A 22,839-nucleotide genomic window follows, 5' to 3' on the forward strand; every position below is an offset into this window, starting at 1 on the left:
CTGGCCCCCAAACCCCATCCAGCCCCACCCCCCCAAACCCCATCCAACACTACATCAGCCCCCCCGCCCAGCTCCCTCTCCAGGGCAGCTGGACTGGACAACAACAAGACTGCTGCTGCTGCCTTTTTGGGGGATGAGTCTCCAAATAGCGCATGCACACACACACAACATTTTACTGCAACTTTTTGATAGGTTCCACCTTTGCCCTGTACAGGACAATGTTGGAGAGATTATCTGGAGAAGGGGGATTTAGGGTACACATCTGTGTAGAACTCCAGGGAAAGTGTGGGGGGAGAGAGAGAGGGCAGGAGGTCAGTCATTAGGAGATGGTGCCTGGGCTCTCATCAATGTCCGCATTTCAGTAAGCCGAGTTCGTTTTTAATCACTGTAAGCAAAAGACGCGATCACAGTTGGAAACACGTCTTTGATGTAATGTTTCTATCGGGACCTCGACATCTCCTTCAGATAATCCGATATTCGGATAATTGAGGTTCCTCTGTATGGGAATGCATCCACGTAATGAAGGAGCAGTGCTCTGAAAGCTAGTGCTTCCAAATAAACCCATTGGACGATAACTTGGTGTTGTGTGATTTTTGGATTTTCACATCCCAGTCTAAAACCGGCACTTCCAAATATTGTTTTTTCCGACTGAAATAAGGCAACTTTGAACTTGAGTTTAAACACGTCAGCCCCTAATGAGTTAAATGTATTTAGTAAAAACTGAAAATATTGGAGAAATCCAACAGATCTTGCAGCATCTGTGGCGAAAGGAACTGAGTTGACATTTTGTATCTACTATAATTCTTCCATAGTCTTCTCAGAGTTAAATGTCTTCTCTCTGGCCTTGGCAGCTTGCACCTCCATCTGAGAAAGAATGGTCCACACCGCACATATTCACATGTTCACCTATTTACCTGATATCCAACAGAAATTGCAATATCTCTTGGGCTTAAGAATGAAAAATTGTTTGTGGTTGAAACCCATTCGGTTTCTAAATCTGTCGAGGGAGTGTTTGATGGGGACACTCCCCCTTAATCATGTATTGCTTCTCTTTCAGTGTGAGAATGAAACGTCGGTCTTCATGGCCACTGTTGAGTTCATGGAGAATCATGGCAGAAACATCTTGTTGTCCAACAATGGCCACACTGCCACCCGAGTGGCCAGCTACAACCAAGGCGTGGTGGCATCTGCCCAGCCGTTACCCCGGCAACTGCTGTTTCAGGTAATTGAGGATGTGGGAAATTCAGCTGGATGCCAGTGAGACCAAAGAGCTATCCCTGCTTTGTCAGACCTGGATGATAATATTGTTCCTCCTGTTGTCATTTTGTAGAGTCTGGCAGGTATTTTGTGTTGCTTATTCTTTCAGGGAATGCACGTTTGCTAGCATTTATTGCCCATCCCTAATTTTCCTTGAACTGATTAGCTCTCCAGACCATTTCAGTGAATAGCTGAGTGTCAACCACATTGCTATGGGTGTAGAGACACATGTAGCCCAAAATTGGTAAGAACAGCAGATTTTCTTCCCAAAAGAGCATGCATGATAAGCTTTTATGACTAAGTGGTAGTTTAATGGGCAGCATTATTATTATAGAATCCCTGCAGTGTGGAAACAGGCCCTTTGGCCCAACAAGTCCACACCAACCCTCCGAAGAGTAACCCACCCTGGCCCATTCCTGTCACCTATTATCCTATATTTACCCCTGATTAACACACATAACCTATACATCCCTGAACACTGTGAGCAATTTAGCATGGCCAATTTACCAAACCTGCACATCTTTGCACTGTGGGAGGAAACCGGAGCATCCGGAAGAAACCCACACAGACACTGGGAGAATGTGCGACTTCCACACAGTCACCCGAGGCTGGAATCAAACCCTGGTTCCTGGTGCTGGGTGGCAGCAGTGCTAACCACTGAGCCATCGTGCTGCTCCAAATGACCAGCTTTCAATCCAGGTTTATAGATTGAATATAAATCGCACAAGTTTCTGTGGTCGGACTTGAATCAGTGTTCTGAGACTGTTGAATAAAAATAAAGCTCTGACTAGAAAGGTTTATACCTGGTCTCTGTCTGAATACCCTTTAACCTCTAATGTTTAACACTTCCTGCTCAAATGTATAACCAATCTCCTGTAAAGCTGATGTGCTTAGGTTAGTTTCTTCTGTTCTGATGAGCTTTTGGTCATAGCAAAATGCCCTGAATGGATTTTAAGATTGTTCTCGTCTATTCTGGATTCTCCTACTCGGAGAACACTGAGGCATGTGGAAAACCATTAATGAATCATTTTTTATGTATTTCTCCTCAGATTCAGATTGATCGTTTAAATTCACAGTGGACATCTTCACTCTCACTGGGTGTGATTGGAAACTCTCCCGAACGGTTTAATTTCCCAGGCACTGCTTCGTCGATCAAGCGCTCCGCATGGCTGATCCAGCGAGATTCTGTTTTTCACAATTCATTAAAAGTGAGAATCCAGAACTGTGTTCTTCTTATGGAGCCTTCCCTCGGCCAACTCACTTCAAGGGCTCTTTGTTAAACTTCATCTCACCAGCCCCGGAAGTGGCTCAGCATGAGTATTCAGTCATCCCTATTATTGCCAGGTCTGAGAAGCTGGAGACAGAAATAGATGTGACATTTAACAGCAGTTTTTATTGTTTTTAAATAACCCTCTTGCAACAACATACTCAGAGGTGTGTGTTTAGACAGATGTGCAAAGAACACACCTGGAATTGAGAGTGAAGGAAGTTTAAATTCTGAACAACAATCTGCTTTTCTTTAAAATAAAAAAGCAAATATTTTGTAATTGTTGCCATGTTATATCATTATCTTAATGTCCCACCCAGTCCATTTTCGCTTGCTAACCCCCCTTCCCAGTCACTCCCAAAAATCACCCTGGGGACGCCCTTGCCTTCAATCCCCCACCTGCGTTCATCCCCAGGACACCTCACCCTTGTTTGCCTCCAACCCCCCACAGTCCACACCAACCAGTTCCTTCATCCACATTCTCCACTCTGCCCAGGTTCCCTTGCTTCTCCATCTCCCCTCACCCACAACCTCCATCTAGACCCACGTTCTCCTCAGATTCCTCGCCAGACCCATCCTAGTACCCTCGATCTGATCCCCATCATTCCCGGCACCTTAACCCTATCCCCAATCTCAGTCTTATCCCCTTGATTCCTGTCCACCTTGTTGAAGGAATTAACTCACCCAGGAGTGTGTCTCACTAATTAAAAGGCAGAATCTGCAAGGGAATAGCTTAGACTGATTCTCAGTGTTTTTATGTTTGCTTAATTCACACGAGACATTGCAGTCATATTTAAAAACAACTTCAATGCACATATGTTTCCTTACGTTAGGCAGGAAACTCCTTTTGATTTTTAGATGTTTCGCAAACTGGCTGCCATGCAAGATAAACGTGGTACCCAAGGGAGTGCATCACCTGCCTCCACATAGATCGTGCATCGTTCTTCCTGAACTGAAAGGTAGAACAAGAGGGAATTGAATTGTCAGTGTGCTATTTTGCCAGCACATTCCTCTTCAAGCCATACAGACACAATTCACTTTAAAATAGCTATGCAGGTTAATGTTGCCAATTAAAATAAAAACTTGTTACTGGAGGCATGGACCTCAAGAACCAGAGAGATTAGATGGAACCAAGCTCGGTGCAAACAGAAGTTTTTATTTTTATTACTTGACATGATGTGTAAGTTGCTGGCTGGACCAGCATTTATTGTTTGTTCTCATTTGCCCTGGAGAAGGTGATGGTGAGCTGTATTTTTGAACAACTGTAACCCATATGATGCAGGGGCTCCCACCATGCTATTAAGAAAGGAGTTCCAGGTTTTTTTGACCAGCAGTGGTGAGGAAACAGTGATATATTTTCAAGTCAGGATTGTGTATGGTCCACAGGAGAAGGTGCAGGTGCTGGTGTTTCCATGTGTGTGGTGCTCTTGAGCTTCGATATGGTAGAGGTCATGGTGGTTGGAAGATGCTATTTAGGGAGCCTTGACAAAGCTGGTGCAGTGCGTCTTGTTGACGGTACACACAGAGTATCAGTGGTGGAGGGGATTACTGTTGAAAGTGGTGGTGGGGTGCTGTTCATTTCTATGCAGCAAGTTGTTGGGATTTGGAATGTGCTAAGTGAATGGGCAGCACTAGCAGGTACAGTGTTGACCAATTGTCAGTGTGTCATTTGAGAACTGAGGGAGACACTGTTTTGTGCAGATCGGTGATGCCAGTCAACTATTGGCCAGTATAATACATTAAATGAAGAGCATCAGAATGTACATTTTTATTTCTCTTCTGGTCTGTTTCTTTCGTCAGATTTGTGACAATTATGGTCCCAACTTGGATACGTGCCCAGAGGGAACCATTCTTGGACTCCTGGTAGATAATGCACACAGTATGCACCTGTTTGTTAATGGAATGGACCAAGGTGTAGCTGCTCAAGACATTCCCAATCCGTGTTTTGTTGTGATTGACCTGTATGGCCAGTGCGAACAGGTGAGTGGCTCCTCAGGGGACAGTATTGGGGGTTGCATAGAGCGTTGAATCCATTTAAATGTGCTATACTTGATCTCAATAGATCAGCCTGATCCTGACAGCTCCCAATACATAAATATCAATGGACATTTAAATCCTGTTACATACAATCTCAACAAGTGAACACCAATCCAAATCCATTTAATTCAATTGTAAATGCCCAGTTTAGGTTCCGCCGGGGCACTCATTTTCTGGTCTCTGAAATAGGCTTGTTTCAAATACAACAAAAGAACTGAATTGCAGAGGTGAAATGTGAGTGACTGCCCTTGACATCAAGGCTGCGTTTGACAGAGTGTGGCATCCAGGAGCCCTAGCAAACCTGGAGTCAGTGGGAATCAGAGAGAAATTACCTCACACCAAGGATAATGATGGTGTTGACGGAGATTAATCATCAGAGTTCCAAGTCACCTCTGCAGGAGTTTTTCAAAGTAGTATCCTAGGCCAGCTGTCTTCAGTTGTTTCATAAATGACCTTCCCTCCATCATAAACTTAGAAGTAGAGATGTTTGCTGATGAAAAACTGCATGAATCCGTGTAAGATTATACAAATCCCTTTTTTAGATTGGAATCAGTCTGAACATTGGGGCACAGACAACTTCACACAGGGCATCTCACACCTTAAATGCATTATCTGCGCCAACATGGCTCCTATTGTTAAAGTTCACTTGAGAATGTAACTTTAAGAAAGTTCTGGAATTTACACATGAAAGAACTGAAACCAACTTGCCCATTCTAACGGATGAAAAAGACCTGGCTTGTTTGTTAAGACTCTCAATATATAATTTCAGTTACATCACTCTGTAAACTTTTGCTATAAATTCTGTGTCCTACGATCTTATACTCCACAACCACCTGATGAAGGAGCAGCGCTCCGAAAGCTAGAGCTTCCAATTAAACCTGTTGGACTATTACTTGGTGTTGTGTGATTTTTAACTTTGTACACCCCAGTTCAACATCGGTTCCTCCAAATCATGATTGCACAGTGTTCAGCACCATTCACAACTCCTCAGATACTGAAACAGTCCATGTTCAAATGCAGCAGGACCTGGACAATATACAGGCTTGGGCTGAAAAGTGGCAAGTGACATTCATGCTATACAAATGTCAGGAAATGCTCATCTCCAAGGAGAGACAGCCCATGATATACATAGAATCATAAGGAGCCCTTTGGCCCATTGCATCTGTACCAAGAAAAAAACTACTGCATATCTACACTGTACAGTCTTTCCAGAACTTAGCCCATAGTCTTGAATATTGTGTAATTTTAAGTGCTCATCCAAGTACATTTTAAAGCTTGTGAGGTTTCCTGCCTCAACTATCCTCCCAGGCAGTGCATTCCAGCTTCCCACCACCCTCAAATCTACTCTAAACCTCCTGCACTTCACCTTCATGTTATGTCTCCTTGATATTTGACCCCTTCACTCAGGGAACATGCCACTCATAATCTTATACATGTAAATCAAGCCCCCTCTCCACAAGTCACTGTGGATCCCATGTGGTCTTACCACCTTTATCCCTCTCCCATGTAGGACCTTGTCAAAGGCTTTGCTGAAATCCAAATGACCTACGTTGGCCTCGTCTACACACCTGGTTACCTCTCAAATTTCAATTAAGTTTGTCAGGCATGGCCTCCCTCTGACCAAGCCATGGTCTCTCTTATCAAACCTTGTCTCTCCAAGTAGAGATTAATTCTCTCCTTCAGCATTTTCTCGAATAGTTTCCCTACCACTGATGTGAGACTCACTGGTTCAGCTCGACCAGCCTCCTTAAAAGGTGGAACTGCATTCGTTGTCCTCCAGGTTGCTGGCATCTCTTCTGTGACCAAGAGAAGTTAAAAACTTGGGTCACAAGCAGCATGGTGGCTCAGTGGTTAGCACAGCTGCCTCACAGTGCCAAAGGTTGTCTCACATGCAACTCTTCAGGAGGAAAAAACATCAAGAGAAAACAGAGAGAGGGAAAGAGAGTATTTGGGAGAGGTGTACCGCAGCCTCCAAACCCAGCAACTGCTATTGAAAAACTAAAACTAAACATCCTGGCTCTGGGAGAGCTTGACCCCAAACTTTCAGGCTGCTTCTATTGTACCAACCTTTACAAAGCATCCCAAGACGCCTCAAGCTGTTTATTGGATTCAGATAGACAGCTTTTCATCTTTGTTTTGCACCTCTCTTCAAAACAAAAAGGACAAAATACACTTAAAGCCATAATATTGCTACACCCCAGCCCCCAGTTCTTCTGAAGCACAGAATCTTCCAGTCCTTAAGGCAAAAGCAAATCCTTGGAAGCTTTGCTTGACTGTTTCTTGTAAACAGTAGGTAACCCACATCACGCATTAAGCTGTTGATCTCATTTCCAAGAAATCCCTTGGCAAAAACTCTTCATTGCAAAGGATGCCCAGATAGTTAAGAAAAATCTTCCGGATAGCTCTTAAAGATAGATATGTATTCCCAACAAAGCAGGAAAGGTTTCTGTCCATGTGCCAATCAATTCCTTTCAATCCGTTTGCACCTTGGCCTTCTATATTCCGGTCATTATAAACTTAGTTTACATAACTTTTTCTTGTGATCTTGCATTCTTTGACATGGTAACATTCCAGTGAACATCTGCATACCTTTCAAGATTATTTGGTCGTATGTCAGATATGGTGTTCAGAGTTGCTTTAATGTGTTGCCTGAATAGCGCTTTCTACAATTATTGTGAAACATCCTCCTTTTCATAATCAAGACCTCTCATTGTAAAAGTTAAAATTCCACTTTAATTATATTTGTGGACCTGGCTCTCTCATTTTAATGATCAGGGCACGCTTTAACCCCTTTGGAGCACAGCACCCCCTGAACTGAGTACAATTCTGAAGAGTATTTGTAGTGGAGGGACCTAATGTATGAGGAACCAAGGTTCAAATGTGTGAATCATTTAAGGTGCTGGCTAGGTTAGGAAGAAGTGAGTTGATAAAACGTGGAGCTGGAAAGGCACAGCAGCGTCGGAGGAGCAGGACGTCGACGTTTCGGGTTAGGACCCTTCATCAGGACACCAGAGTCCCAACCTGAAACATCAACTGTCCTGCTGTCCAATGCTGCACGATCTGCTGTGCCTTTCCTTCCAGCTCCACATTTTATCCACTTTGACTTCCAGTGTCTACAGTCTTTTCTATCTCCAAGTCGCTGAGAAACAAGTGAATTGGGTTAACTGGCAAAGGCAGGGTTGTGAAAATGGCTTAGTGGCTGTTGCTGAAATGTGCAGGCTGAATAGCCTCCTCCTGTACTGTTTTACATTTTTATGAAAACAAACCGTCTCGCACATCTGTAGAGAAGCTCCACCTATTGTAGTTTTGCACATTCAATTAATCTGCCAATGTCGCTTTGTAGGTTTCTCCCCTCCCCACCTCGATCACTAATTACCACCAATCTTTGTGTCATTAACAAGCTTAAAAGTTTGATCTTTATTATGTTATCAGGGTTGTTAGTAAATATATCGAGTAGTTGAGGCCCCCAACACAAATCCTCATGGGATCCCACTAATCACCAGCTTCCAGTTCAAGTGTCTACCTGTTGTCCCTACTCTCTAATCAATAACCTAACCTGTTTGCTTTGATTTTAGCTCAGTCTTTCATTTGAGCCACATAAGAATGCTTGTGGAATTCTATCAAAGTCACCTCCTGAAAAATGTTGGTTTGGATCATTAGATAAAAACGCACCTTCACCACTGGCCGGGCCAGCATTTGTTGACTACAACTAGTTACCCAGAGAGGAGTTAAGTGTCAACTGGCTGTGGGTCTGGAGTTACATGTAGACCAGACCAGATAAGGATGGCACTTTACCTCCCTAAAGGACATTACTGATCCAGATGGTTTTTTCCTGACTGTCGGCAATGGTTTTTCATGGTCATCATTCGTTACAGATATTTTTTATTGAATTAAAATTCCACCATCAAGGATTCTAACCCATACCTAAAACATTACCAGGGTCCTTGGATTAAAAGTCTGGTCATAATACCACTAGCCACCATCTCCCCTTACTTTTGCAATTTCTTCACTTACTTCCTTTTACACTGTCTGCGAATTAACTTCATTTGATAGGCTGAATGGCCTCTAACTGAGCTGTGCTTATTTTCTGATTCAACTTGTGGTTTGATTGGTATTTTTGACAGTGGGTCTGAACAGCAGTTCCACTGGCCTTCCCAGTCTGGATACCTCAAGATTAATGCATCTTCATGTCTGACAGGTTACCATAGTGACCAATGACATCATGACTATAGGAGGTGATAGTGGCCATTTACGCTGCCAAGGCGATGTGGAAAAAGCTGATGTGGTTGATGGTAAGTGAATGCAGTCCAAACATACTTAGTTTCAGGTGATCTTCCAGTGTGGGTGGCAAGAGAGGAAACTTTCAGCATCATGAGCCTTCCATTTAAGCCTAAACTGGCTGTGCAAGCAGTTATTTTTCCACTAGTTATCACTGCGAGCAATAGTGAAGGTTTATAATATATTATCATTTGGGAATTTGGATTAAAAACTGAGGTAAATGGATTTTCAGTTCTGTGGAATTGATTTTTTTTTCAAAGCCATTTCTCAACAGAGAGTATTTTGGGTGGCACAGTGGCTCAGTGGTTAGCATTTCTGCCTCACAGTACCCGGAACGGGGCTCAATTCCACCCTCAGTCTGTATGGAGTTTGCACGTTCTCCCTACATCTGTTCTTTGTGGGTTCCTCCCACAATCCAAAGATGTGCAGGTTAGGTAGATTACCATGCTAAATTGTCCATAATGACCAGGGATGTGCAGGCTCGTTGGTTTAGAGATATAGTGGGTCTGGGTGGGCTGCTCTTCAGAGGATCAGTGTAGACTCTGGGCGGGAATGGCCTGCTTTCACACTGTAGGGATTCTGTTTTAAAGAAAATTTTTTCAAAAGTTGTGTTAAATGAGTTTAAATACCATTTTTAAGCAAGCATTTCATTTCAGCTAAATGATAAACAACCTGGGGAGTTAACTGAGGAAGTGTTTATAAAGCTGGACCTTTTTGACATGGAGAAAGAAGGGTCAGTGGCTGCAATGAGGTTTCAGTGAAGGAGAACAGTTTCATGCCAGCAGAAGGGCAGTTGAGCTTGTTGCATTTTCAAGCTTTAAGAGCTGGCAAAAAGTCTTAAAACTGTTTTAGCACTCAGTCAGGGAAAGTCAATAAAGAGGCCAGTGTCCATGTACCTCAGGGAGAGACAGTAATGGAGAGGATTGCATCTGGTGAATGTACAGAGTTACTGAAGCGAAAGATTTGCAAATTTGTCAGTTAAGTAAGAAACTAATTAGTTAAGATAGGAGTGAATACTTCACTGGGGTTGAGTGCCTGTAAAGGATATCACAGAGAAAGGAGTTAAATTTATCTTTGGGCTGAGTCATAATATCTTTCTAAATTGACTTCAATAGTTTTGCTTTTTTTTCTGTTGTGTGATAAGCTTCTGTTATTTTGCTGACTTAAAGACATTGTCACCCTTGTGTTAATATGTTCAGTGACTCACCACCATGGTAGCCAAACTGCAAAAGTAAAACTTCTGATCTATCAAGTCAGGATTCACTCTAAGATCGGACTTCTTGAGAATTGTCATCAGCTTGGTTCATAAGACCAGACCAGAAGAGGAAAGACTTGCAGTTGTGTAGCACCTTTTCTCAGCCTCAGGACACCCCATTCTAACCAGCAGACAGGGAGCAGGCAGGCAGTTCTGTAGCTGAAGGCATGACCCAAGGATGGTGTGGTGCCTCTCTGGTTCCAGGGTCAGGGATAACACTGAAAGGCTGCAGGGCATCCTGAAAGGGGAGGGTGGCGAGTTACATGTTGGTACCAATCATTTTGGCAAAGTGAGTAACGAGGTCTTGCATCAAGCATTCTGGGAGCTAGATGGTAGATTAAAAAGCAGGACTTCAATGGTTGTATTCTCTGGATTACTCCCAGTGCCACGTGCTAGCGAGTATGGAAATAGGAAAATAGGACAGATGAATGTGTGGCTCGAATTGGTGCAGGACGGAGAGCTTTAGATTCCTGGATTATTAGGACCATTTTTTGGGGGAAGGTGGGACATATCCAATTGGAACGATCTGCACCTGAACCACACTAGGACCAATACCATTGCAGGTAGGTTTGCTGATGCGGTTGGGGAGGACACATCATGCTACAGTAAAAGGAAGCAAGTCAGAGTCAGTTCAGCTGTACGGAGTGTCAAGAGAGTAAGACTAGAACATAGAACAGTACAGCACAGTTCAGGCCCTCTATGTTGTGCCAACCTTTTATCCTACTCTAAGGTCAAACTGATGTCCATACCCTTCATTTTACTATCATCCATCTGCCTATCCAAGAGTCGCTTAAATGTCCCTAATGCCTCTGACTCTACTCCCACTGCTGGCAGTGCATTCCACACACCTACTACTCTCTGTGTAAAAGACCTGCCTCTGACATCTCCCCTGAAGCTTTCTCCAGTCATCTTAAAATTATGCCCCATTATGATAGCCATTTCAGCCCTGGGAAAAAATCTCTGGCTATCCACTCTATGCCTCTGATCATATTGTACACCTTTATCAAGTCACATCTTATCCTTTTTCATTCCAATGAGAAAAGCCTTTCTTCATAAGACCTGCCCTCCAGTCCAGGCAGCATCCTGATAAGTGTCCTCTGCACCCTCTCTAAAGCTTCCACATCCTTCCTATACTGAGGCAACCAGAACTGAACACACTATTCCAAGTGTGCTCTGACCAGGGCTTTATAGAGCTGCAGCATAACCTTGCAGCTCTTAAACTCAATCCTCTGTTAATGAAAGCCAACACGCCATGCGCCTTCTTTAAAAAAGTCGAGAGTGTGTTGCTGGAAAAGCACAGCAGGTCAGGCAGCATCCGAGGAGCAGGAGAATCGACGTTTCAGGCCGGAGCCCTTCATGAGGAATGCTTGGGTGGCAAATTTGAGGGATCTGTGAACGTTGGCCCCAAGATCCCTCTGTTCCTCCACACTGCCAAGAATCCTGCCTTTAACCCTGTTATCTGCATTCAAATTCAACCTTTCAAAATGAATCACTTCACACCTTTCCAGGTTGAACTCCATCTGCCACTTCTCAGCCCAGCTCTGCATCCTGTCAATGACCTGTTGCAACCTACATCAGCCCTCCACACTATCTCCAGCTCCACCAACTTTCACATCATCCGCAAAGCTGCTAACCCATCCTTCCACTTCCTCATCCAAGACTAGGTGGTCCTTAACACTGTGTGTAATAGATAAGATTGCCGAGTTAAAAGTGTGGATTGACATCTGGGAGTGTGATGTTGTCATCACAGAAAAATGGTCAAGGGAAGGGCTGGACTGGCACCTTAACATTCCAGGCTCGAGGATCTTGAGACAAGGCAGAAAAGAGTGTAAAAAGGATGGTGGTGTCAATTACTGCAATAAAGAGAGATGATATCCTGTAAGGGTCCTCAAAGGAGGCTTTGTGGGTAGAAGAGGCAGACACTTTACTGGGAATTTATTGTAGTCCCGCCAAAGAGTTGGTGGGAAGTAGAAGAGCAAATATATAGACCGTCCACAGAGGTGTGTAAGAGTAATAATTGAGTAACTATGCTAGGGGATTTCAACTTTCCAAACGTAAATTGGGATAGTCATAGTGTTAAGCATATAGATGGGGCAGGATTCTTGAAATGTATCCAGAGGAGTTTTCAATAAGGGACACCACAGTGTTGGCCTGCAAAAGGTGGCTTTGGATTGGTGGGGGAAGGCAGATTTTTATTAAAATAAAGCAGGATCTAGTCAAAGTTGACTGGGAACAGATCCTTGTGGGTAAGACTACAGCGGAGCAGTGGCAGGGCATTGAGAAAGCAGCAGCAGTTAGTTCGGGTGTCCAGGTCAATTCCGGACTGGATGAGGAAGAAGCGGAAGGCCTTTAGCAAGTCGAGAGGGAGCAGTTCAGCTGCAGCCTGAGAGGAAATGCTAGAGGGAAAGCAATTAGAAGAGACAAAAGGGATATGAGAAAGGACTTGCGAACAGAATGAAGGAGACTCCTAAGATGTTTTCTCAATATATTAAAGAGAAGAGATTAACCAGGGAAAGCGTTGGGCTTATTAGGGACCAAGGGGGCAACCAGTGTGTGAAGCAGCAGGATATTGGAAGAGTGTTAAATGAATACTTCTCTTTGGTCTACACTCTGGAACGGAGAATGTAGGTATGGAATTCAGGAAAAGAGACTGTGAGGAACTTGCACAGTTTGACACAGGAAATGAGGATGTATTGGAGGCTCTGCCAGGCTTAATAATGGAAAAATCCCTTGGCTCAGATGAATTGCATCCCAGACTGCTATGAGAGGTGAAGCAGGAAAGTGCAAAGGCTCTGACACAAAGTTTTAATTCCTCTCTGGCCATGGGGGACATGCCAGAGGACTGAAGGACAGCTAATGTGGCTCCATTTTGTAAGGAGGATGGCAGAGATGAGCCAGGAAATTACAGACTGGTGAGTCTCACATCCCTGATAGGGAAACTTAATAGATAAGGTTAATAGCCACTTGGAAGGGCATGGATTAAGTAGAGATAGTCAGCACAGCTTTGTCAGAGGGTGGTCACTTGATTTGATTTGTGATTGTCACATGTACCTAAGTACAGTGAAAAGTTTTGTTTTGCGTGCTATACAGGCAAATCATAACAAACAAAGATCAGAGCAAGGGATACAAAGTTATAGCTGCAAAGAAGGTGCACAAAAAGCAAGATCGACATTCGATTTGAAATTTGAGATGTCCATTCAGAAGTCCAATAACAGCGGGGGAGAGGCTGTTCTTAAACCAGTTGGTATGTGTGTTTAAGGTTGCATCTTTTGCCTGATGGGAGAGGTTGGAAGAGATTATAACCCCCAGGTGGGTCTTTGATGTTGGCTGCCTTTCTGTGGCATCGAGAAATGCAGATAGATGGAAGGTTGGCTTGTGTGATAGTTTGGATGGTGTTCACATTCTGTAGTTTCTTATGGTCCTGGGCAAAGCAGTTGCTGTACCAAGCTGTGATGCATCCAGATAGAATACTTTCTGTGCTGCATCTGTAAAGGTTGGTGAGGATCTTTATGGCCTTGCCAAATTTCCAAAGTCTCTTGAGGAAGAAGAGGGTTGTTGTGCTTTCTTTACCATCGCATCACCGTAACTTGAAAGGGCACGGGTTAATTAGGCTTTGTCGGAGAGAAGTCTTGCCTAATAAGTTTGTTAGAATTTTTCAAAAATGTGATGCAGGTATGTTGATGTAGTTTTTGACAAGATACCATGTGGGGAACTGATAGAGAAGTTGAAAGCACATAGAATTCAGGGAAACCTGGCAAGGTAGATCTGAAACTGGCTCAGTAATATAACACAAAGGATAGTGGTAGAAGGCTGTTTGAGTGACTGGAGGCTGGTGTCCAGTGGTGTACCACAAGGATCAATACTGACACCCTTATTATTTGTTATATACAGAAATGATGTAGGTGAAAATATGGGAGGAATGTTAAGCAAGTTTGGAGACGACACCAAGGTAGGGTGGTTAATTGTGAGGAAGATAGTTGTAGGTTGCAGGAAGACATAGATGGGTTGGTCAGATGGACAAAGCAGTGGCAGGTGACATTTAACCCTCAAGTGCAAGATGATGCATTTTGGAAGAAACAACAAGATGAGAGATTATTTAATGGTAGGACTCTGGGTCGCTTGGAGGAACAGAGGGATCTTGGGTAATTATTCACAGATCCCTGAAGTCAGCAGAGCATGTGAGTAGGATAGTTAAGAAGACAAATGGGACATTTGCTTTCATCAGTTGTGGGACAGAGTATAAGAGCAAGGAGGTAATGTTGGAGTTGTGCAGAGTGTTGATTCGGCCATAGTTGGAGTACTGTGTACAATTTTGGGCACCTCACAACAGAAAGAATATGATAATACTAGAAAGGGAACAGAGAAGCTTCACCAGGATGTTACCTAAGTTGGAGAAATGGAGCCATAAGGAAGACTGGATAGGCTTGGATTGTTTTCTTTTGAACAGCGAAGACTGAAGGGGAACAGGATTAAGGTGTACAAGATTGTGAGGGGTATGGACAGGATGAATAGAGAGCAGCCGTTCCCTTGGTTAAGGGGTGAATCACAAGGGGATGTAGTTCTAGGGTAAAGGTCAGGAGATTCAGAGGGGATTTGAGGAAATTTGTTCACTCAAAGAATGGTGAGAATCTGGAATGCACTGCCTGAGAAGATAGTGGCTAGAAACCTTACATCCTGTAAAACATATTTGAACGAGCACTTGAAAGGAAACTGGGTAAGTGCAGGAAATTAGGATTAGCGCACCTTTAGTGGTAGCTACGTTGGTTCAAACTCAATGGACCTTTTCTGTGCTTCATGAGTTTATGACTCTGGCTTTCTGGTGGGGTAGGACTCTCCACTCAATCCTGTCTCCTCCAGGTATCATCATAAAATCATAGAATCCTAACAGTGTGGAAGCAGGCCATCTTGTCCACATCGCCAGTCCGAAGAGCATTCCACCCATACCCCCAATTACCCTTTCCCTGTAACCCCGCATTTCCCATGGCTAGTCAACCTAACCTACACATCCTTGGACACTATGGGCAATTTAGCATGGACAGTCCACCTATCATGCATGTCTTTGGACTGTGGGAGGAAACCAGAACACCCTGAGGAACCTCAAGCAGACACTGGGGAAAATATGTGAATTCCACACAGTCGCCCAAGGATGGAATTGAACCCAGGTCCCTGGCGCTATGAGGCAACAGTGCTAATGACTGAGTCACCGTGGCATCTGCAGGTATCCAATAGGTAATTTTATTCTTTCCCATTAACCCTCTGTTGTTCTTTCCTCAGGTATTAAGGAGAATTTGTGCTGGACACCACCGCCTGAAGTGAATCCCATGAAAACATGTGAATATCAAGCACTTTGTGCAAGGTTCAAGGAACTCCTTCCATTGCCAGGTGAAGAGAGAGATTTTCATACTTTGGGACCGATTTGAACAACAAACATACTTGGGGACAGAGGTGCTGGTCATCTGCACCAGGGTATCAGCAGCAGCCAAAACCTCAAGTTTCAACAATGGGCAGATTATTGAAACATGGTTAGACTGAGAGCATGACAGCTTCTGGCTGCAAAAGTGTCATTATTGTATGGAACTGTTATTAAGCAATGAGATTGGGTTGGAGACGTTGGATTTGTTTTCCTCCGGGTGGAGGAGATTGTGAGGAGATTTCATCAAAGTGTATGCAATGATGACAAGATTGAATGAGACAGACAAGGAAAGGCTTCTGTCAGTTAATGGTGCACGGACTAGGGAACACAGATTTAAGATTTTTAGGTGACAGAGACAGGGGTGGAAGCAGTGAAGATGCACAATTTCAAGAGGAGATCAGACACATGAATGAAGGAAATAAATCAGCAGGCGCTATAGGAAAAGTATGGTGGGAGTGGGACCAAGTGAACAGTTCAACAGAGAACTGCAAGATTAGTCACGTCGGGATTGCACAAGCACACTCCATGTCAGCAGCATTTGTGGTAAGCTAGCAGAGTTAACGTTTCAGGTATAGTGATCCTTCTTCAGAACTGAGTGTAGCTAGGAAAAGGTTGGTGTACAGGCTGCAGGTGGGATTGGGGGAGGAGTAAGCAATAGCTGGAGATGGAGCCCCAAGAGAATATTAAATGGGCAGACAAAAGAATGGGTAAAGCCGAATCAATAGCTGCTAAAGGGGACTACTACTGGCTGACCATGAGTTGTTTGTGGTAGCAGCCAATGTGATGACAAGGCCTGGTGTGTGGGAGCTGGGGTAGGAGCGTGGGTGAAGGTGCTCAGGACCTAAAAATGATTGAATTCAATGTTGCCACCTGAAGGCTACATGGTCCCAAAGTGGAAAATGAGATGCTGGAGCACCACAGCAAGCCTGAGACAGTGGTGTTGGTCAGTGAACATCATGGTGTGTTAAAGTGGCAAGTAACAGAAGCTCAAGATCAATTTTGCAGACAGAACATAAGTGTTCTTTAAAACAGTCACCCAGTCTGTGTTTGAAGTGTCCCATCACTGATATAGGAATGGTGGCATCCAAGTTATGCACAAGCAGACCACGCAAACATCAAATTGGGGCAGCTGTAAAGAGTGTGAAGGAACATAATGGCCTGAACGTAGGTGTAAACCGATCTCTGAAGGACGTGTAGAGGGTGTGGTTAGCAGAGCTCTCTGACTAGAGGTATTGAGTAGAAAAGTAGGGAAGTTATTTTGAATTTTTGCTGAGCCTTATTAGGCACCAACTGGAGTATTGTGTCCACTTCTGGTACCCACACTAATTGGAAAGGATGTCAAGATCAGAGAGAGGGTGCAGAGGAAATTTCCTGAACTATTCCAGAGATGAGGAAGGTTTTAGCAATGAGATTGGGTTGTAGAAAGTGGCCTTGTTCTCCCTGGAGCAAAGGAGATTGAGGAGAGCTTTGATTTCGATATCATATTCATATTCATATTCTTTATTCATATATAAGGAGCAAGAGGGTAATTAAGGAAAGGGTTGGCCACTCTGGGACAAAGGAGGAAAGATATGTGCGGAGTCAGAGAAACTGGGTGAGATTCTTAAGTACTTTGCATCGCTATTCACCAAGGAGAGAGACGTGGCGGATGTTGAGATTAGGGATAAATCTTTGATTTCTCTAGGTAAAGTCAGTATAAGGAGGGAGGAAGAGTTGGGTATTCTAAGGTGGACAAGTCCCCAGGTCCAAATGGGATCTATCCCAGGTTACTGAGTGATTCGAGAGAGGAAATAGCTGGGGCTTTAACAGATATATTTGCAGCATCCTTGAACATGAGGGAGGCCCCAGAGGACTGGAGAATTGTTAATATTGCCCCCTTGTTTAAGAAGGGTAGCAGGGATAATCCAGGTAATCACAGACCTGTGAGCCTGCCGTCAGTGATAGGGAACCTGCTCGAAAAGATACTAAGGAATGGGATATATACCCATTTGGAAGAAAAAGGGCTTATCAGTGATAGGCAGCATGGTTTTATGCAGGGAAGGTCTTGTCTTACAAACCTAATAGAAGTTTTTGAAGTGGTGACAGTGATTGATGAGGGAAGGGATGTAGATGTCATATACATGGACTTTAGAAAGATGCTTGATAAGGTTCCCTGTGGTAGGCTGATGGAGAAGATGAAGTCACATGGGGTCCAGGGTGTTCTGGCTAGATGGATAGAGAACTGACTGGGAAACAGGAGACCAGAGTAGTACTGGAAGGGAGTTTCTCAAAATGGAGACCTGTGCCCAGCGGTGTTCCACAGGGATCCACGCTGGGACCACTGCTGTTTGTGATATACATAAATGATTTGGAGGAAGGTGTAGGTTGCCTCATTAGCAAGTTTGCAGATGACACTAAGATTGGTGGAGTAGCAGATAGTAAAGGGAATGTCAGAGAATATAGCAGAATATAGATAAATTGGAGAGTTGGGCCGAGAAATGGCAGATGGAGTTCAACCTGGACAAATGCGAGGTGATGCAATTTGGAAGATCCAATTCAAGAGCAAACTATACTGTAAATGGAAAGGTCCTGGGGCAAATTGATGTGCAGAGAGATCTGGGTTTCAGGTCCATTGTTCCCTGCAGATGGCAACGCAGGTCAGTAGAGTGTTCAAAAAGACATATGACTTGCATTCCTTCATTGGACAGGGTATTGAGTACAATGGTTGGCAGGTCATATTGCCACTTTTGGAATACTGTGTACAGTTCTGGTCGCCACATTACCAAAAGAATGTGGATGCTTTGGAGAGGGTGCAGAGGAGGTTCACCAGGGTGTTGCCTGGTATGGAGGGCACTAGCTATGAGGAGAAGTTGAATAGATTAGGATTATGTTCATTGGAAAGAAGGAAGTTGAGGGGGGACCTCATTGAGGTCTACAAAATCATGAGAGATATTGACAGGTGGATAGCAAGAAACTTTTTCCCAGAGTGGAGGACTCCATTACTAGGGGTCACGAGTTCAAGGTGAGAGGAAAGTTTAGGGGAGATATGTGTGGAAAGTTCTTTATGCAGGGTGGTGGGTTCCTGGAACGCATTGCTAGCAGAGGTGGTAGGGGCGGGCATGATAGCATCATTTAAGATGTATCTAGGCAGACCCTTAGAAAATAGGCAGCAGGTTTAAATAGAGGATCTGGATCGGCAGAGGGCCAAAGGGCCTGTTCCTGTGCTGTAATGTTCTTTGTTCTTTGTAATGGGTGAACAGATCTAGATAAGACAGACAAAGAAAACTGTTTCCCTTTTGTTGATGGTGCCAGGACAAGGGGACACAGATACTGGATGGGAGAAAGGTGAAACATTTTCAAAGTCACTGTCCACTTGAGGCAATGAATGATTTCAAAAGAGGGAGATTACCGTCTATGGGCATCAGGGAAAGAGCAGGGAAGTGGGACTGACTGGATTGCTGTATATAGATGCAGTATGATCTTAATGGTTGAATGGCTTCCTCTTGCGCTGTTATGAACAGATATTTTCTCATAGTGGTGTTGATTGCAGGGCTTGGCCAGTGCTTCTAACCAACGTGTAACCTCCACAACCTTCTGGGACTTGGGTGGAGGTTTCACATTTCTACTGTCCTTTGATGTCTTTGCAGATTTCTCACCTAAATAGCTAAGTGCTAATTTTAGTGCCCAGTTGTTACAGATTTCCAACCAAGGTAGTAAATTTTCTCTTACCTACACTATCAGATTCCTTTCTTGCCTTAACGTCACTAATGAGAATAAACCTTCACCCCTGCCCCCACCCAACAAACCTCCAAAACTCATGGGAATATAACTCGTATTTTGTGTGACCTGTCCTCAGAATTCAACCTTTTAAACATTGCATTGTAAAGCAGATTGATAAGAACAATATAATGACATTGTTATTACATTCCTTCTAAGTGGTAATGCCCAGAACTGAACCCAGTTCCTCCTAAAGCTCTGTTCAATAATTACACCTTAAAGGACTTTATTCTTGAAACCCATAAAATCATTAGGCAATGCAGAATTATTAATGAATTTATTCTGTAAGGTGCACATGAAATATTCTTTTGTGAAGTGTGTGCAATTCTGGAATCCACATTATAAGAGGGAGGTGATGGTACTGGAACAGGTACAGAGAAGATTTACCAGAATGTTGCCTTGGTTGGAGAGTTTCAGTTGTGAAGAGATTTTTGGCAGCCTGGGTTATTTTCGTTAGAGCAGAGGAGGTTGACAGGGGACATAAATGAAATGTATAAAATTATGAGGCACCAAAATTAGGTAGGTTAGACAGAAATAAATATTTCCCCTTGATAGAGGGATCAATGAGCAGGCAGCATAGATTTAAGGTCAGGAGCAGAACATTTAAAGGAGATGTGAGGAAAAACGTTTTCACGGAGAGGATGGTGGGGATCTGGAACTCAATGCCTGTAAGGATGGTAAAAGCAGAAACCCTCATAATATTTAAGAAGTATTTAGATGCACATTTGAGTTACCAAAGCGTATAAGTGCTGCAGAATGGGATTAGAATACTTAGATAGTTGGTTTTGATTGGCATTGACCCAGTGGGCTGAAGGGCTTCTGAGCTGTATGTTTCTATGATTCTCTGAATTGCTATGTTTCATTGTAATATGCTGATGTTGTACATGACCACTGCCATATGAATTTTCTGTGTGTTTATGGATGTGGGCATCACTGGCTGGGCCAGCATTTATTGCCATTCCTAAATGCCCTTGAGAAGATGGTGATGAGTTGCCTTCTTGAACCACTGCAGTCCGTATGTGTTTGGGATACCCACAGTACTATTAGGATGGTAGTTCCAGGATTTTGTTCTCAGTGCCACTGAAGGAACAGCGCTATATTTCAAGTCAGGATGGTGAGTGATTTGGAGGAAAACTTGCAGATTCCTGGGATGGCAGGACCGGAGTATGAGGAGAGATTGAGCTAGTTATGATTGTATTCACTGGATTTTGGAAGAATGAGGGGTGATCTCATAAAAACCTATAAATATCTAAAAGGACGAGACAGGTTAGACACAGGAAAGATGTTCCAGATGTGGTGGGTGAGTCATAGTTTAATGATAACGGGCAAACCTTTTAGGAGTGAGATCAGGAGGAAATTCTTCACCAAACAAAATGTTGAGGCCAGAGCAATGTGTTTTCTAGAAGGTGATAGATACTGTTTTTTTTTTGTAGCTGAAGGGATATGGGAGAGAGTGCAGGACAAGGGTACTGACCTCATGATGAATGGTGGAATGGGCTTGAGGGGTTGAATAATCTGCATTAGCTCCTATTTTATATGTTTCTACACTTGTGTTCTTGTCTATTTGCTGTCCTTGTCCTTCTCGATGCTAACAGTCGTGGGTTTGGAAGATGCTGGCTTGGTAAGCTACTGCACTGAATCTTCCAGATGCTGCACATTACTACTACAGTACATCGGTGGTGATAGATGATACCAAACAAGGGGCTGCTGTGTCATACAAGTTCATTCAGCTCTATGTTTATGACCCACGCAAGCCTCCTTCCACCCTTATCTGGATAACAAATATGTAATTCTGCAGCATACATTCACTATACATTGAGCAATAAACAGTGACCCAAGAACATCAAAAATTTGCACTTCACACATATGACCTTTAATATTATTAAGTAGCCCAAGACCCTTGGGTCAGAACTATCAAAAATATCAAAGTTTAGCAGCTGAAGATAGTGCTGCCAGTGGTGGAGTTGCTAAGATCAGGGTAACTCGAGGCCAGATTTTGTGTTTAGATTTCAGGGAGATTTATGGGTTAGTGGAGCTTGCAGAGATGGGAGGAGTGAGGCCATGGAGGGATGAGATTTTTAAAGTTGGTATATTAATTTAGAGCCAGAGTAAATCAGAGTTCAAGGGTACTTAGTCAAGAAGACTTTGCGGCAGTAACAACGTGAACAGCAGAATTTTGAATGATCTCTGGTTTAGGAAGGGTAAAATGCTGCTCATTAGCTGGGACGTGGCAGTGAGGCAGGGTTACCGAGGTGGAAATGGCCTGGTCTTGTTGACGGTGTGGTTATGTGGCTAGAAACTCAGAGTTAAGTACGACATTGAACATTTCCTCAAAGGTTCAGCCTTAGACTTTTGTCCAGGAGAAGAATGGAATTGAGAGCTAGGGAAACCAGAGTTTGTGCCAGAGTCCGAAGGTGAGGTCTCCCAGATACTTAATTGGAGGAAATTTCTTATCATCGTGCATGGCCGATAGACAATTTTACAGTTTGGAGACAGTGGAGGGGGCAACAGAGATGGTATTGAGATGGTGCTCAGTATCATCAGCATATACTTGGAAGTTGGTGCATTTTCAAATTTTATCATCAAAGGGCAGCATGAGAAACATGAAAGGACCAGGGATTGATATTGTGGAGACACCAGTTGTAATGGTGTGGGAACAGGAAGAGAAGCCATGACAGGTGGTTCTCCAGCTACAATTGATGCATAAGAATGGAATGAGGTGAGTCCAGTCCGATCACGCTGAAGGATCAGCTTTCACCCAATGACTCCTCCCCCAAATGTGGAGGTTAAGTGTGAATGAATTTGAGAAAGACCTATAACACAATGGTTGCGTTCTTGTGCGACCCTGCATTATAGAAAAATCACGCTTTAGAAAGAGTGCTTAAAGTGTTGGTGATGTAATCAGGTTACAGCCAGCACAGGTTTTAAAAGTTTGAGTTTTAGGAACAGTGTCCCCAGTTTGTCAATTGCATTACAGCAAACTCGTGATAACGAAACATGTGTTATAGCAGAGTGCCCTTTACCTTCTATGGTTAATTTGGCAGCCACACAGCATCACAATCCGTGCTATGTTGGTGGACCTAGGGCTATTATTCTGCCAGCAATCAGTAGCTCAGGTTGCAGAGAAGAGGGATGTTCAAGGGTTAAGGGAGTATTGGAATAATTCTGTAATGATGGAGGGAAAGCTTTGGAAGTGTTAGAAAAGTGTTTGGAACTTTACTGTCAAGAGTGACTAGAACGGGTTCTGGTTGTCATGAAGATGGCCTTACATTGCAGATGGTTACTTCGATGAGGAGGTGAAGTGTAACCTGTGCTACTGTGAATCCTGCCACAAATTGCGTGGAGATGAAGCCTACTACAAGCGGGGCGACCCACCAAAGGACTACGCCCTCCCATTCGGATGGTGCAGGTTCGCACTCAGGTAAATGGTCATGGGGCAAGTGTCATGATGCTGGTTGATCTGAACACACTTGATGGCAGCACATCTGGGACTTGGGAGTTTTCAGAAGGCTCATAGGCTGTCCAAGGGCTGGAGTAACCTTGTGGGATTTAATCAACCAAGTGGGAAGCTGTGCT

The 22,839-nt window shown here is 43.7% G+C and overlaps 1 protein-coding gene across 1 annotated transcript in view; it reads left to right on the plus strand.

The window, feature by feature from the left end:
• The window catches only part of neurl4 (neuralized E3 ubiquitin protein ligase 4), a 136,327-nt gene that overhangs the window by 98,012 nt on the left and 15,476 nt on the right, over window positions 1–22,839 (plus strand). The window contains exons 20-25 of the mRNA XM_043686888.1: window positions 1,058–1,222; window positions 2,307–2,465; window positions 4,325–4,504; window positions 8,760–8,853; window positions 15,369–15,476; window positions 22,540–22,684. Coding sequence (XP_043542823.1) covers window positions 1,058–1,222; window positions 2,307–2,465; window positions 4,325–4,504; window positions 8,760–8,853; window positions 15,369–15,476; window positions 22,540–22,684 — 851 coding nt within the window. The remainder of the gene's footprint in view (window positions 1–1,057; window positions 1,223–2,306; window positions 2,466–4,324; window positions 4,505–8,759; window positions 8,854–15,368; window positions 15,477–22,539; window positions 22,685–22,839) is intronic.

This window comes from Chiloscyllium plagiosum, unplaced genomic scaffold (genome assembly GCF_004010195.1).
Source record: "Chiloscyllium plagiosum isolate BGI_BamShark_2017 unplaced genomic scaffold, ASM401019v2 scaf_52, whole genome shotgun sequence".
Taxonomy (NCBI): Eukaryota; Metazoa; Chordata; class Chondrichthyes; order Orectolobiformes; family Hemiscylliidae; genus Chiloscyllium; species Chiloscyllium plagiosum.